The sequence below is a fragment of the Chiloscyllium punctatum genome, chromosome 9 (genome assembly GCF_047496795.1).
Source record: "Chiloscyllium punctatum isolate Juve2018m chromosome 9, sChiPun1.3, whole genome shotgun sequence".
Lineage (NCBI taxonomy): Eukaryota > Metazoa > Chordata > Chondrichthyes > Orectolobiformes > Hemiscylliidae > Chiloscyllium > Chiloscyllium punctatum.
In genome coordinates, this window is record NC_092747.1 from 989,273 (window position 1) to 1,006,044 (window position 16,772).

General features: G+C 50.6%; 1 protein-coding gene across 1 annotated transcript in view; it reads left to right on the plus strand.

The window, feature by feature from the left end:
• Positions 1–16,772, plus strand: part of dnhd1 (dynein heavy chain domain 1) — a 283,483-nt gene that overhangs the window by 22,458 nt on the left and 244,253 nt on the right. The window contains exons 6-7 of the mRNA XM_072576637.1: positions 13,101–13,244; positions 16,143–16,308. Coding sequence (XP_072432738.1) covers positions 13,101–13,244; positions 16,143–16,308 — 310 coding nt within the window. The remainder of the gene's footprint in view (positions 1–13,100; positions 13,245–16,142; positions 16,309–16,772) is intronic.

Sequence of the window (16,772 nt, forward strand, 5' to 3'; positions counted from 1 at the left end):
AGAATGTGTGTGGGTGGGAATGTGTGTGGGGGGGAATGTGTGTGGGGGGTGAGAATGTGTGTGTGGGTGGGTGGGTGAGAATGTGGGGGTGGGAATGTGTGTGTGGGTGGGTGGGAATGTGTGTGTTCAGGGGGTGAGAATTTGAGTCAGGGGGTGGGAATGTGTGTGCCCAGGGGGTGGGAATATGTGTATGGGGGGGTGGGAATTTGTGTGTGTGTGGGGGTGGGAATGTGTGTGTGGGGGTGGGAATGTGTGTGTGGAGGTAGGAATGTGTGTGTGTGGGTTGGTGGGAATTTGTGTGGGGTTTTGGGAATGTGTGTGTTTGGGGGTGGGAATGTGTGTGGGGCAGGGGTGTGGGAATGTGTGTGTGGGAGTGTGTTTGGGGTTTGGAAATGTGTGTGTGGGGTGGGAGTGTGTATATGAGGGGTGGGAATCAGTGTGTGGGTGGGTGTGAATGTGTGTGTTCAGGGGGTGGGAATGTGTGTGTGGGGTGGGTGGGAATGTGTGTGTGGGTGAGAATGTTTGTGGGTGGGTGGGCATGTGTGTGTGGGGGTGTGAATGTGTGTGTGTGGGGGTGGGAATGTGTATGTGGGGGTGGGAATGTGAATGTGGGGGGTGGTAATGAGTGTGTGGATGGGTGGGTGGGAATGTGTGTGTGGGGTTGTGAATGTGCATCTGGGGGGTGGGAATGTTTGTGTGTCGGGGGTGTGAATCTGTGTGTGGGGGTTGGGAATGTATGTGTGGGTGGGTGGGGATGTATATGTGGGGGCGGGAATGTGAGTGGCAGGGACTGTGGGGGTGGGAATATGTATGTGGGGGGTGGGAATGAGTGTGTGGATGGGTGGGAATGTGTGTGTGGGCAGGTGGGAATTTGTGTGTAGGGGTGGGAATGTGTCTGTGGGGGTGGGTGGGAATGTGTGTGTTCAGGGGGTGGGAATTTGTGTGTGGGGGTGGGAATGTGTGTGTGGGGGGTGGGAATTGTGTGTGGGGGGTGGGAATGTGTATGTGTGTGTTGGGGGTGGAAACTTGTGTGTGGGGGTGTGAATGTGTGTGTGTAGGGGTGTAAATGTGTGTGGGGGGTCGGAATGTGTGTGTGGGGGGTGGGAATATATGTGTTGGGTGTGAATCTGTGTGTGTGTAGGTGGGAATGTGTGTGTTAGGGGGAATGGGTTTGGGGGATGGGAACGTGTGTGCGTGGGAATGTGTGTGTGGGGGGGAATGTGTGTGGGGGATGAGAATGTGTGTGTGTGGGTGGGTGAGAATGTGTGGGTGGGAATGTGTGTGTTCAGGTGGTGGGAAAGCGTGTGTGGGTGGGTGGGAATGTGTGTGTTCAGGGGGTGGGAATTTGTGTCAGGGGGTGGGAATGTGTGTATGGGGGGGTGGGAATTTGTGTGTGTGTGGGGGTGGGAATGTGTGTGTGGGGGTGGGAATGTGTGTGTGGGTTGGTGGGAATTTGTGTGGGGTTTTGGGAATGTGTGTGTTTGGGGGTGGGAATGGTGTGGGAATGTGTGTGTGGGAGTGTGTTTGGGGTTTGGGAATGTGTGTGTGGGGTGGGAATGTGTATGTGGGGGGTGGGAATTTGTGTGTATGTGGGGGTGGGAATGTGTGTGTGGGGGGTGAATGTGTGTGTGTGGGGTGGTGGAAGTGTGTGGGGTTGGGAATGTGTGTGTGGGTGGGTGGGAATGGGAATGTGTGTGGGGTTTGTGGGAATGTGTATGTGGGGGTGGGAATGTGAATGTGGGGGGTGGGAATGAGTGCATGGGTGGGTGGGTGGGAATGTGTGTGTGGGGGGTGCGAATATGTGTGTGGGGGTGGGTGGGAATGTGTATGTGGGGTGGGAATGTGTGTGGCAGGGACAGTGGTGGTGGGAATGTTTATGTGGGGGTGGGAATGTGTATGTGGGGGGGTTGGAAATGTGTGTGTGGGTGGGTGGGAATGTGTATGTGGGGTGGGAATGTGTGTGGCAGGGACAGTGGTGGTGGGAATGTGTATGTGGGGATGGAAATGAGTGTGTGGGTGGGTGCGTGGGAATGGGTGTGTGGGGGGTGCGAATATGTGTGTGTGGGCAGGTGGGAATGTGTGTGTGTGGGGGGGGGGAAGTGTTTGGGGTTTGGGAATGTGTGTGTGGGTGGGTGGGAAGGTATGTGTGTGGGTGGGTGGGAATGTATATGTTCAGGGGGTGGGAATGTGTGTTGGGGGTGGAATCTTGTGTGTGGGGGGTGGGAATGAGTGTGTGGGAATGTGTGTGTGGGGGTGGGAATGTGTGTGTGGGTGGGTGGGAATGTGTGTGTGGGGGGGGTGAATCTGTGTGTGGGGGTTGGAAATGTGTGTGTGGGTGGGTGGGAATGTGTATGTGGGGTGGGAATGTGTGTGGCAGGGACTGTGTGGTGGGAATGTGTATGTGGGGGTGGGAATGTGTATGTGGGGCGGGTGGGAATGAGTGTGTGGATGGGTGGGAATGTGTGTGTGGGGGTGTGAATGTGTGTGTGGTGGGGTGGGAATATGTATGTGGGGGGTGGAAATGAGTGTGTGGGTGGGTGGGAATGTGTGTGTTCAGGGGGTGGAAATGTGTGTCTAGGGGTGGGAATTTGTGTGTGGGGGTGGGAATGTGTGTGTGGGGGGTGGGAATTTGTGTGGGGGGGGTGGGAATTTGTGTGGTGGTGGGAATGTGGGTGTGGGGGTGGGAATTTGTGTGGGGGCAAGGTCAGGAATGTGTGTGTGTGTGTGGGTGGGAATGTATGTATAGGTGGGTGGTAATTTGTGTGGGGGTTTGGAAATGTGTGTGGGTGGGTGGGAATTTGCGAGTTGGGGTGGGAATATGTGTATCTGGGGGTGGGAATGTGTGTGTGGGGATGGGAATGTGTGTGTGAACAGGTGGGAATCTGTGTATGTGTGTGTGTGTGTGTGTGTGGGTGGGTGGGAACGTTTGTGTCTGGGTGTGGGAATGTGTGTGTGGGTGTGGGGGAAGATGTGTGTTCTGGGGGTGGGAATGTGTGTTCAGGGGGTGGGAATGTGTTTGAAGGGGTGGGAATCTGTGTGTGGGGGTGGAAATATGTGTGTGGGTGGATGGGAATGTGTGTGTCAGGGGTGGGAATGAGTGTGTGTGGGTATGTGTGTGTGTGGTGGGTGTGAATGTGTGTGTGGGGGTGTGAATGTGTGTGTGGGTAGGTGGGAATGTGTGTGTGGGGGGAATGTGTATGTATGGGTGAGAATGTGTGTGGGGGGGGGATGTGTGTGGGGGTTGGGAATGTGTGTGTGGGTGGGTGGGAATGTGTGTGTGGAGGGAAATGTGAGTGGGGGGTGGGAATGTGTGTGTGGGGGTGTGAATGTGTGTGTCGGGATGGGTATGTGTGTGAGGGATGTGGGAATGTGTATGTGGGGGTGGGAATGAGTGTGTGGGTGGGTGGAAATGTGTGTGGGGATGTGAAAGTGTGTGTGGGGGGTGGGATTGTGTGTGTTGAGTGGGAATGTGTGTGTGGGGGGTGTGAATCTGTATGTGGGGGTTGGGAATGTGTGTGTTCAGGGGTGGGAATATGTATGTGGGGGCGGGAATGTGTGTGGCAGGAACTGTGGGGTTGGGAATGTGTATGTGGTGTTGGAAATGTGTATGTGGGGGGTGGGAATGAGTGTGTGGATGGGTGGGAATGTGTGTGTGGGGGTGTGAATGTGTGTGTGGGGGTGGGAATGTGTGTGGGGGGTGTGGGAATGTGTGTGTGGTGGTGTGAATGTGTGTGGGGGGGTGGGAATGTGTGTGGGGGGTGTGGGAATGTGTATGTGGGGTGGGAATGTGAATGAGTGGGGGGTGGGAATGAGTGTGCGGGTGGGTGGGAGGGAATGTGTGTGTGGGGGTGTGAATGTGTGTGGGGGGGGTGGGAATTTGTGTGTGGGGGTGTGAATCTGTGTGTGGGGGTTGGGAATTTGTGTGTGGGTGGGTGGGAGTATGTGTGTGGGGGGAATGGCTGTGGGGGTGGGAATGTGTGTGTGTGTGAGTGAGAATGTGTGCGAGGTGGGAATGTGTGTGTGGGTTGGTGGGAATTTGAGTGGGGGTTTGGGAATGTGTGTGTGGGGGTGGGAATGTGTGTGTGTGGGTAGGTGGGAATGTGTGTGTGGGGGGTGGGAATGTATGTGTAGGGGGTGGGAATGAGTGTGTGGTGAGTACGAATGTGTGTGTGGGGGTGTGCATGTGTGTGTGTGGGGCTGGGAATGTATGTGTGGGCAGGTGGGAATGTGTGTGGGGGGTGGGAATGTGTGTGTGAATGGGTGGGAGGGAATGTGTGTGTATGGGTGGGAATGTGTGTGTGAGAGGGTGGGAGGGAATGTGTGTGGGTGGGTGGGAATGTGTTTGTGTGGGGGTGGGAATGTGTGTGTGGGGGGTGGAAATGAGTGTGGGGGGTGGGAATGTGTGTGTGTCTGTCTGTGTGTGTGTGTCGGGGGGGGGGGGGGGTGGTGAGGTGGGAAAGTGTGGGTGGGTGGGTGGGAAAGTGAGGAGTGCAGATGCTGGAGGTCTTAGTTGAAGAGTGTGGTGCTGCAAAACCACAGCCAGTCAGGCAGCATCTGAGGAGCAGGATAATCAACGTTTCTCGGCATCAGGGATCTTTAGGGTTTTCTTTGATCAACAACTTCAATAACTTCTCATGTCCCCTCCTGGCTCTTCTGAGCTCTCTCTTTAGGTCTTTCCTGGCTAACTTGTAACTCTCAAGCACCCTAACTGAGTCTTCTCATCCTAACATAAATCTTCTTCTTCCTCTTGACAAGAGATTCAACTTCTTTAGTAATCCACAGCTCCCTCACTCAACCACTTCCTCCCTGTCTGACAGGTACATACTTATCAGGGCCACGCAGTAGTTGTTCCTTGAACAAGCTCCACATTTCAGCTGTGCCCATCCCCTACAGTTTCCTTCCCTCCTATGCATCCTAAATCTTACCTTATCACCTTTCCCCTAACTATAACTCTTGCCCTGCGGTATAAACCTATCCCTTTCCATCACTAAAGTAAACATAACCGAATCATGGTCACTATCACCAAAGTGCTCACCTACCTCCAAATCTAACACCTGGCCTGGTTCATTACCCAGTACCAAATCCAATGTGGCCTCACCTCTTGTTGGCCTGTCTACATACTGTTCCAGGAAATCCTCCTGCACACATTGAACAAAAACTGACCCATAAAGTACTTGAACTATAGCGTTTCAGTCAATGTTTGGAAAGTTAAAGTTCCCCTATAACAACTACCCTGTTACTCACACTCCTATCCAGAATCATCTTTGCTATCCTTTTGTCGACATCTCTGGAACTGTTCGGAGGCCTATAGAAAACACCCAACACGGTAACCTCTCCTTTCCTGTTTCTAACCTCAGCACATACTTCTTAGTAAACAAGGCCTCATCAAACATCCTTTCAGCCACTGTAATGTCCTTGACTAACAATGCCACACCTCCCCCTCTTTTACCACCTTCCCTGTTCTTACTGAAACATCTAAACCCTGGAACTTGCAAAAACCATTCCTGTCCCTGTTCTATCCATGTCTCCAAAATGGCCACATCGAAGTCCCAGGTACAAACCCATGCTTCAATCTCACCTATCTTATTCCGGATGCTCCTGGCGTTAAAGTGGATACACTTCAAACCACCTTCCTGCTTGCCAATGCACTCTTGCAACCTTGAAATCTTATTTCTGACCTCACTGCTCTCAACCTCCTGTACACTGGAACTAAAATTCCAGTTCCCATTCCCCTGCTGGATTAGTTTAAACCCTTCCGAAGAGCATTAGCAAATTCCCCCCAGAATATTGGTACTCTTCTGGTTCAGGTGAAGACCATCCCGTTTGTACAGGTGCCACCCATCCCAGAAAGAGCCCCAATTATCCAGGTATCTGAATCCCGTCCTCCTGCACCATCCCTGTAGCCACGTATTCAACTCCTCTCTCTCCCTATTCCTCACCTCGCTAGCACGTGGCACGGGTAACAAACCAGAGATAACAACTCTGTTTGTTCTAGCTCTGAGCTTCCACCCTAGCTCCCTGAATTTCTGCCTTAATCCCCATCTCTTTTCTTGCCTATTTCATTGGTGCCTACATGGCTCAGGACTTGGGACCGCTCCCTCCCCCCCTTAAGGATCCCAAAAAACTCGATCTGAGGCATCACAAATCGTGAGGCTCTCTCATTCCCACAGAACCTCCTATCTGTCCCCCTAACTATAGAGTCCCCAATGACTAATGCTGTGCTCCTCTTCCCCCTTCCCTTCTGAGCAACAGGGACAGACTCTGTGCCAGAGACCTGTTCCCCATGCCTTAACCCTGGTAAGTTCACCTGCCTTCCGCCAACAGTATCCAAAACAGTATACTTGTTATTGAGGGGGACAGCCGAAGGGGTTCCCTGCACTGCCTGCTGGTTCCCTTTCTGTCCCCTGATGGTAACCAATCTACTTTCATCTTTTGCCTGAGGTGTGACTACCTCCCTGTAACTCCTCTGCCTCCTGAATGATCCGAAGTTCATCCAGCTCTAGCTCCAGTTCCCTAATGCGGTTTTCAAGGAGCTGGAGTTGGGTGCACTTCCCGCAGATGTAGTCAGCAGGGACACTAGAGGTGACCCTTACCTCCCACATACTGCAGGAGGAACATTCAACTGCCCTCACCTCCATTCCCAATGTTCTGAATTCCCAATGAGACTGTTGAAAAATTTTAAAAATTTAAAATCTTGTTACACTAGGAACGTGTGTGTGAGGGTGGGAATGTGTGTGTGTGTGTGTGTGTGTGTATACACTCTTTAAGTTTTAGAATACTCATAGACAAAAGATGAGAGTGGTCCTAAGGAAAGAGCACTAAACTGGGTCAAGGCCAATTATATCAAAATTTGGCAGGAGCTGGGAAATATGGATTGGGAGCAGCTATTTGAAAGGAAGTCCATATTTGATATGTGGGAGTCTTTCAAAGATAGGTTGAAGATAGTGCAGGATAGGCATGTCCCTTTGAAAACAAGAGATAGGAAAGGTAAGATTTGTGAACTGTGGATGACAGGAGAAATTGTTCAACTTGCCAAGAGAAATAGGGAAGCGTACATAAGGTCTAGGCAGCTAAGAACAGAATGTGTCCTGGAGGAATTTCGGGAGAGTAGGACCAACCTTAAACAAGGAATCAAACGGGCTAAAAGGGGTCATGAAATAACTTTAGTGAGCAGTATTAAGGAGCACCCCAAGGCCTTCTATTCATATATAAGAAGCAAGAGGGTAACTAGAGAAAGGATTGGTCCAGTAAAGGATAAGGAAGGAAGGTTGTGTGCCGAACCTGAGAGAATGGGTGAGATTCTGAATGATTACTTTGCATCAGTATTCACTGAAGAGAGGGACATGATGAATGTTAAGATGAGAGATAGAAGTTTGTTTACTCTGGATCACGTTGACATAAGGAGGGAAGATGTGTTGGGTAGGCTAAAGGACACTAAGGTGGACAAATCCCCAGGACTGGATGAGATCTGTCCCAGGTTGCTGAGGGAGGCGAGAGAGGAAATAGCTGGGGCCCTGACAGATATCTTTGTGGCATCCTTAAACACAGGTGAGGTGCTGGAGGACTGGAGGGTTGCTCATGTCCTCCTGTGCAAGAAGGGTAATCAAGATATTCCAGGTGACTATAGACCAGTGAGCCTAACGTCAGTGGTGGGAAAGTTGCTGGAGAAGGTACTTAGGGATAGGATCTATTATGTTCGGAAGAGAATGGGCTCATCAGTGATAGGCAACTTGGTTTTGTGCAGGGGAGATCGTGCCTTACCAACTTAATAGAGTTCTAGAACATAGAACATAGAACATCGAAATGTACAGCACAGAACAAGCCCTTTGGCCAATGATGTTGTTCCAAGGTTTCCTAATGTAAAATAGATTAACCTAACCTACACACCCCCCAACTCACTGCTATCCATGTGCATGTCCAGCAGTCGCTTAAATATCCCTAATGACTCTGCTTCCACCACTACCACTGGCAAAGCATTCCATGCATTCACAACTCTGCGTAAGGAGCCTACGTCTGATGTCTCCTTCATACCTTTCTCGTAATATCTTAAAACTATGACCTCTCTTGCCAGTCAATCCTGCCCTGGAGAAACGTCTCTGGCTATTGACTCTATCTATTCCTCTCATTTCCTTGTACACCTCGATCAGGTCTCCTCTCTTCCTCCTTCTCTCCAGAGAGAAAAGTCCAAGCTTATTCAACCTTGCTTCAGAAGGTAAACCCTCCAGTCCAGGTAGCATCCTGGTAAAAGGTAAAATGCTGAAACGTCAATTTTACTGTCCTCGGATGCTGCCTGAACTGCTGTGCTTTTCCAGCACCACTAATCCAGCATCCTGGTAAACATTCTTTGCACCCTCTCCAAAGCCTTTATATCTTTCCTATAGTAGGGCAACCAGAACTGGACACAATATTCCAAGTGTGGTCACACCAGGGATTTGTTGAGCTGCAGGAAAACCTCACAGCTCTTAAACTTGATTCCCCCTATTAATGAAAGCCCAAAACACCAGATACTTTCTTTTTTATCTTTTATACATATTTTTATTGAAGAAAGAGGAAATTTTTTAAACATATTTACAAACTAACAAAATAACACAAATGAATATGACCACTAATATACCATTAAGTATTAAATAAATAATAACCAAAACACAACAAACACAAAAAAAGAAAAAAAAAACTCACTTAACAACCCTATCCACTTGGGTGGTAACTTTGAGGGATCTATGTACTTGCACACCCAGATCCCTCTGTTTCTCCACACTGCCAAGAATCCTGTCTTTAATCCTATATTCAGCATTCGAGTTCGACCTTCCAAAATGCATCACTTCACATTTATCCAGGTTGAACTCCATCTGCCATTTCTCAGCCCAGCTCTGCATCCTGTCGATGTTGAGCTGCATCCTGCAGTAGCCCTCAATACTATCAACAGCACCTCCAACATTTGTGTCATCTGCAATTTTACTAACTCACCCCTCAGCCTCCTCATCCAAGTCATTTATAAAAACTACAAAGAGCAGAGGCCCAAGAACAGAGCCCTGCGGGACCCCACTCACCACTGACCTCCAGGCAGAATACTTTCCATCTACAACCACTCCCTGCCTTCTGTCAGCCAGCTAATTCTGAATCCAGATAACCAAATCTCCCTGTATCCCATACTTCCTGACTTTATGAATGAGCCAACCATGGGGAACCTTATCAAATGCCTTGCTGAAGTCCATATACACCACATCCACTGGTTGACCTTTGTCGACCTGTCTTGTCACTTCCTCAAAAACCCAGTAAGATTTGTGAGGCATGACCTGCCCCATGCTGACTACCTTTAATCACACTATGCTTTGCCAAATAGTCATAAATCCTATCCCTCAGAATTCTTTTCAAAACTTTGCTGACCACAGATGTAAGACTGACTGGTCTGTAATTGCCAGGGATTTCTCTATTATCCTTCTTGAAAAGAGGAACAACATTCACCTCCTTCAATTCCTCTAGTACGACTCCCATGGAGGATAAGGAGGCAAATCCTAAGAATAGTATAAAGGAAGTAGGAGTATACTTAAGAGGGAAATCAGGAGGGCAAAAAGGGGACATGAGATAGCTTTGGAAAATAGAATTAAAGAGAATCCAAAGAGTTTTCACAAATACATTAAGGACAAAAGGGTAACTAGGGAAAGAATAGGGCCCCTCAAAGATCAGAAGGCATCCTTTGTGGAGCCGCAGAAAATGGGGAAGATACTAAATGAGTATTATGCACTATTTACTGTAGAAAAGGATATGGAAGATATAGACTGCAGGGAAGTCGATGGTGAAATCCTGCAAACTGTCCGTATTACAGAGGAGGAAGTGCTGGGTGTCTTGAAACACATAAAAGTGGATAAATCCCCAGGACCTGATCATGTGTACCCAAGAACTCTGTGGGAAGCTAGGGAAGTGATTGCTGGGCCTCTTGTGGAGATATTTGTATCATCGATAGTCACAGGTGAGGTGCCGGAAGACTGGAGGTTGGCTAACGTGGTACCACTGTTTAAGAAGGGTGGTAAGGACAAGCCAAGGAACTATTGACCAGTGAGCCTGACCTCAGTGGTGGGCAAGTTGTTGGAGGGAATCCTGAGGGACAGGATGAACATGTATTTGAAAGGCAAGGACTGATTAGGGATAGTCAACATGGCTTTATGCGTGGGAAATCATGTCTCACAAACTTTATTGAGTTTTTTGAGGAAGTAACAAAGAGGATTGATGAGGGCAGAGTGGTAGATGTGATCTATATGGACTTCAGTAAGGCGTTCGACAAGGTCCCCTATGGGAGACTGATGAGCAAGGTTAGATCTCATGGAATACAGGGAGAACTAGCCATTTGGATACAGAACTGGCTCAAAGGTAGAAGACAGACGGTGGTGGTGGAGGGTTGTTTTTCAGACTGGAGGCCTGTGACCAGCGGAGTGCCACAAGGATCCATACTGGGCCCTCTACTTTTTGTCATTTACATAAATGATTTGGATGCGAGCATAAGGGGTACAGTTAGTAAATTTGTAGATGACACCAAAATTGGAGGTGCAGTGGACAGCGAAGAGGGTAACCTCAGATTACAACAGGATCTGGACCAGATGGGCCAATGGGCTGAGAAGTGGCAGATGGAGTTTAATTTAGATAAATGCGAGGTGCTGCATTTTGGGAAAGCAAATCTTAGCAGGACTTATAGGGAGTGTTGCTGAACAAAGAGACCTTGGAGTGCAGGCTCATAGCTTCTTGAAAGTGGAGTCACAGGTAGATAGGATAGTGAAGAAGGCGTTTGATATGTTTTCCTTTATTGGTCAGAGGTTTGAGTACAGGAGTTGGGAGGTCAGGTTGCAGCTGTACAGGACATTGGTTAGGCCACTGTTGGAATATTGCATGCAGTTCTGGTCTCCTTCCTATCGGAAGGATGTTGTGAAACTTGAAAGGATTCAGAGAAGACTTACAAGGTTGTTGCCAGGGTTGGAGGATCTGAGCTATAGGAGAGGCTGAACAGGCTGGGGCTATTTTCCTTGGAGCCTCGGAGGCTGAGGGGTGAACTTATAGAGGTTTACAAAATTATGAGTGGCATGGACAAGGTAAATAGGCAAAGTCTTTTCCCTGGGGTGGGGGAGTCCAGACTAGAGGGCATAGGTTTAGATTAGATTAGATTACATACAGTGTGGAAACAGGCCCTTCGGCCCAAGAAGTCCACACCGACCCGCTGAAGCGCAACCCACCCAGACCCATTCCCCTACATTCATCCCTTCACCTAACACTACAGGCAATTTAGCATGGCCAATTCACCTAACCTGCACATTTTTGGTCTGTGGGAGGAAACCGGAGCACCCGGAGGAAACCCACGCAGACACGGGGAGAGGGGAAAGACATAAAAGAGACCTACAGGGCAACCTTTTCACACAGAGGGTGGTACGTGTATGGAATGAGCTGCCTGAGGAGGTGGTGGAGGCTGATACAATTGCAACATTTATGAGGCATCTGGATGGGTATATGAATAGGAAGGGTTTGGAGGGATATGGGCCGGGTGCTGGCAGGTGGGACTAGATTGGGTTGGGATATCTGGTCAGCATGGACGGGTTGGACCGAAGGGTCTGTTTCCATGCTGTACATCTCTATGTCTCTAAATATCCTCACCAGGGACTTAGCAACCTCCTTTCTCGCTTCCTGGAGCAGCCTTGGGTAAATCTGGTCTGACTCTGGGAACTTATCAATCTTAATGTTTGAAGAAGTGACCAAGTTGATAGATGAAGGAAGGACTGTAGATGTCATGGACTTCAGGAAAGTGTTTGATAAGGTTCCCCATGGTAAACGATTGGAGAAAGTGAAGTCACATGGTGTTCAGGGTGTTCTAGCTAGTTAGATAAAGAACTGGTTGAGCAACAGGAGACAGAGAGTATTAGTTGAAGGGAGTTTCTCAAAATGGAGAAAGGTGACCAGTGGTGTTCCACAGGGATCAGTGCTGGGGCCACTGTTATTTGTGATATACACAAATGATCTGGAAGAGGGCTTTAGTGGTCTGATCAGCAAGTTTGCAGATGACGCGAAGTTTGGTAGAGTAGCAGAAAGCATAGGGGACTGGTAAAGAATATAGGAGAATATAGACTGGAGAGTTGGGCAGAGAAGTGGCAGATGGAGTTCAATATGGGCAAATGTGAGGTGATGCATTTTGGAAGGTCTAATTCTAGATCGAACTATACTGTAAATGGAAGAGCCTTGGGAAAAGTTGATGAGCTAAGAGACCTGGGAGTTTTGGTCCAGTGTACCCTGAAGGTGGGTACAGAGGTGGATAGAGTGATCAAGAAGGCATATGGTATGCTTGCTTTCGTTGAACAGGGTATTGAGTATAAGAGTATAAGAGCTGGCAGGTTATGTTAAAATTGTACAAGACTTTGGTTCGGCTGCATTTAGAATACTGTGTACAGTTCTGGTTGCCACATTACCAAAAGGATGAGGTCTACAAAATCATGAAAGTTATAGACCGGGTAGATAGTGATAAGCTTTTTGCCAGGGTGAAGGATTCAATAACCAGAGGTCATGCTTTCAAGGTGAGAGGTGAAAAGTTCAAGGGAGATACACGCGGAAAGTACTTTACACAGAGGGTGATAGGTGCCTGGAATGCATTGCCAGCAGAGGTGGTAAAGGCAGGCATGGTAGACTCATTTAAGGTGCATCTGGACAGATGCATGAGTAGGTGGGGAGCAGAGGAATACAGATCCTTAGGAATTGGGCGACAGGTTTAGACAGTACGTTTGGATTGGCTCAAGCTTGGAGGGCCGAAGGGCCTGTTCCTGGGCTGTAAATTGTCTTTGTTCTTCGCGCGTGTGTGTGTGTGTGTTGGCAGAGGTGGGTGGGAAGTGTATGTAGGGAGTGGGAATGTGTGTGGGGACATGTATGGGGCTGGGGGGAAATCTGGGAATGGGTAATGTGTGTGGAGGGATATGTGTGCATGTGGAGGACTGGGAATGTATGTGGGTGAAACGTGTGGGGAGGTGGCAACTGAGTGTGAGGGGGAGGTGTAGGCATAAATGGAGCTTTGTCAGGACTGCACTGCCCAGTGGTGAAGTCTCCAATTGCTGCATTGGTCTTGTCTCACACAGAGCACAGATGAACAGAGACCAGCTTTCCTGAAGGTACACTTGGTGTTTGATGCTGATGGCCACATGACTATGTCCCCCACTCGGTCCCTGCTCTTCACAAAAATGTCTGAAATCCTGACGTCAGTGGGTGACAGCATCCTCACGGTGAGTGTGAACATTACAGAGAAATTTTGCAGCCAGTGCTCAGTCCTACCCCCCTGTGCCCATCAATACATTGCATCCACAAATTCATATCCAGACAGTGAACACTGCCATTCAACCCAAATGTTTCTGCTAGCAAATAGTGGTGCTCACACAAATATGTTGAGTCTTACACAAACCACAAAGACCTCTTTTACAATGACTCCCAGCACTGTAGGTATGGACAGTGTTGTGGATGGTTGGACTTCCTAGTCTGAGGTTTTGGCTTCAAGGCAAATCCAGAAACTTCACAAAAAATTGAAAAGCTGACCTTCTAAATGCACATCTAACAGAGTACTGCACAGTTAGAGAGTCAGTGCTGAAGTAGTCCCGCACTGTCGGAGGGTCAGTGCTGAGGGAGTGCCGCACTGTCAGAGGGTCAGTGCTGAGGGAGTGCCGCACTGTCGGAGGGTCAGTGCTGAGGGAGTGCCGCACTGTCGGAGGTTCAGTGCTGAGGGAGTGTCGCACTGTCGGAGGGTCAGTGTTGAGGGAGTGTCGCACTGTCGGAGGGTCAGTGCTGAGGGAGCTCCGCACTGTCGGAGGGTCAGTGCTGAGTGAATGCCGCACTGTCAGAGGGCCAGTGCTGAGGGAGTGTTGCACTGTCGGAGGGTCAGTGTTGAGGGAGCGCTGCACTGTCCGAGGGTCAGTGCTGAGGGAGTGCCGCACTGTCAGAGGGTCAGTGCTGCGGGAGTGCCGCACTGTCGAAGGTTCAGTGCTGAGGGAGTGTCGCACTGTCGGAGGGTCAGTGCTGAGGGAGTGTCGCACTGTCGGAGGGTCAGTGGTGAGGGAGTGCCGCACTGTCGGAGGGCCAGTGCTGAGGGAGTGTCGCACTGTCGGAGGGTCAGTGTTGAGGGAGCGCTGCACTGTCCGAGGGTCAGTGCTGAGGAAATGCTGCACTGTCAGAGGGTCAGTGCTGAAGGAGTGCTACACTGTCAGAAGGTCAGTGTTGAGGGAGTGCCGCACTGTCAGAGGGTCAGTGCTGAGGGAGTGCCGCACTGTCGGAGGTTCAGTGCTGAGGGAGTGTCGCACTGTCGGAAGGTCAGTGTTGAGGGAGTGTCGCACTGTCGGAGGGTCAGTGCTGAGGGAGCTCCGCACTGTCGGAGGGTCAGTGCTGAGGGAGTGCCGCACTGTCAGAGGGCCAGTGCTGAGGGAGTGTTGCACTGTCGGAGGGTCAGTGTTGAGGGAGCGCTGCACTGTCCGAGGGTCAGTGCTGAGGGAGTGCCGCACTGTCAGAGGGTCAGTGCTGCGGGAGTGCCGCACTGTCGAAGGTTCAGTGCTGAGGGAGTGCCGCACTGTCGGAGGGTCAGTGCTGAGGGAGTGCCGCACTGTCGAAGGTTCAGTGCTGAGGGAGTGCCGCACTGTGGGAGGGTCAGTGCTGAGGGAGTGTCGCACTGTCGGAGGGTCAGTGGTGAGGGAGTGCCGCACTGTCAGAGGGCCAGTGCTGAGGGAGTGTCGCACTGTCGGAGGGTCAGTGTTGAGGGAGCGCTGCACTGTCCGAGGGTCAGTGCTGAGGAAATGCTGCACTGTCAGAGGGTCAGTGCTGAAGGAGTGCTACACTGTCAGAAGGTCAGTGTTGAGGGAGTGCCGCACTGTCAGAGGGTCAGTGCTGAGGGAGTGTCGCACTGTCGGAGGGTCAGTGTTGAGGGAGTGTCGCACTGTCGGAGGGTCAGTGCTGAGGGAGTGTCGCACCGTCGGAGGGTCAGTGTTGAGGGAGCGCTGCACTGTCCGAGGGTCAGTGCTGAGGGAGTGTTGCACTGTCGGAGGGTCAGTGTTGAGGGAGCGCTGCACTGTCCGAGGGTCAGTGCTGAGGGAGTGCCGCACTGTCAGAGGGTCAGTGCTGCGGGAGTGCTGCACTGTCGAAGGTTCAGTGCTGAGGGAGTGCCGCACTGTCGGAGGGTCAGTGCTGAGGGAGTGTCGCACTGTCGGAGGGTCAGTGGTGAGGGAGTGCCGCACTGTCGGAGGGCCAGTGCTGAGGGAGTGTCGCACTGTCGGAGGGTCAGTGTTGAGGGAGCGCTGCACTGTCCGAGGGTCAGTGCTGAGGAAATGCTGCACTGTCAGAGGGTCAGTGCTGAAGGAGTGCTACACTGTCAGAAGGTCAGTGTTGAGGGAGTGCCGCACTGTCAGAGGGTCAGTGCTGAGGGAGTGCCGCACTGTCGAAGGTTCAGTGCTGAGGGAGTGCCGCACTGTCGGAGGGTCAGTGCTGAGGGAGTGCTGCACTGTCAGAGGGTCAGTGCTGAGGGAGTGCCGCACTGTCAGAGGGCCAGTGCTGAGGGAGTGTCGCACTGTCGGAGGGTCAGTGTTGAGGGAGCGCTGCACTGTCCGAGGGTCAGTGCTGAGGAAATGCTGCACTGTCAGAGGGTCAGTGCTGAAGGAGTGCTACACTGTCAGAAGGTCAGTGTTGAGGGAGTGCTGTACTGTCAGAGGGTCAGTGCTGAGGGAGTGCTGCACTGTCAGAAGGTCAGTGTTGAGGGAGTGCTGCACTGTCAGAGGGTCAGTGTTGAGGGAGCACTTGCACTGTCAGATGGTCAGTGCTGAGGGAGGGAGAAGAGTGAGGAGGGCATGTGAGGACACAGCAAATGGAAGGTGTTGTGAGGTAGGAAATGAGAAGGTGGGAGAGCTGGGTATAAGTGATTCTGGATGTGGGAAGTGAGAGGCAAGTGGAGGGAGAGGAAGGACGTAATGGGCTTTTGGCAGAGAGGTGGGAAGGAGAGCAGGAGAGAGAGGGCACGCAGTGAGGTGGAAGGTAGGGCAAGGTGATGGTCCATATGGAGAGGTAGGTGAGAGAGAGGGGCTGTGGAACTACCTGAGTGTGAGCTGCAGTCAGTAGAATGGTCTCTCACTCTCTGGAACATTCTTCTTCAGGTGGTGGAGTCTGTGCAGAAGGCCAGCTGTTCCCAATCAGGATCGGAGGATCAGAGGGACACTAGGAGCAAGGATTCACCCGAGACTGGGTCCAACAAGCTTTCCGAGGCAATGTGTAATGTGTGCAGAACCCAACGGGAGGCAAGAGAAAGAACAAAAGCAGAAGGTGAGTGAAAACAAGAGGAGGAGTGGAAGATAAGGGAGACAGTGTTTGGAAGAAGGGAGAAAGTGTTGAAAGTGAGAGAAAGAAAGTGAAAGGAGGTAGACAGAGAGAGAGGAGAATGTGGAAAGTGTGTGAGGGATGTTAATGGCCTAGTGGTTTTATCAATGGACTGTTAATCCAGAGATCAAAATAATGTCTGTGGGACCTGGGTTCAAATCCTGCCATGGCAAATGGTGGAATTTGAATTCAAGGAAAAGAAATCTGGAATAAAGAGTTTAATAATGACTGTGAATCAATTTTCAGAAAAACCCATCTGATTCACTAATGTCCTTGAGGGAATGAAGAACCATCCTTACCTGGTCAGGCCTACATGTGACTCCAGACCAACAGCAATGGGGTTGACTTTTAACTGCTCTCTGGGTAATAAATGCAGGCTAGCCGGCAACACCCTCTTTCTGTGAATGAAT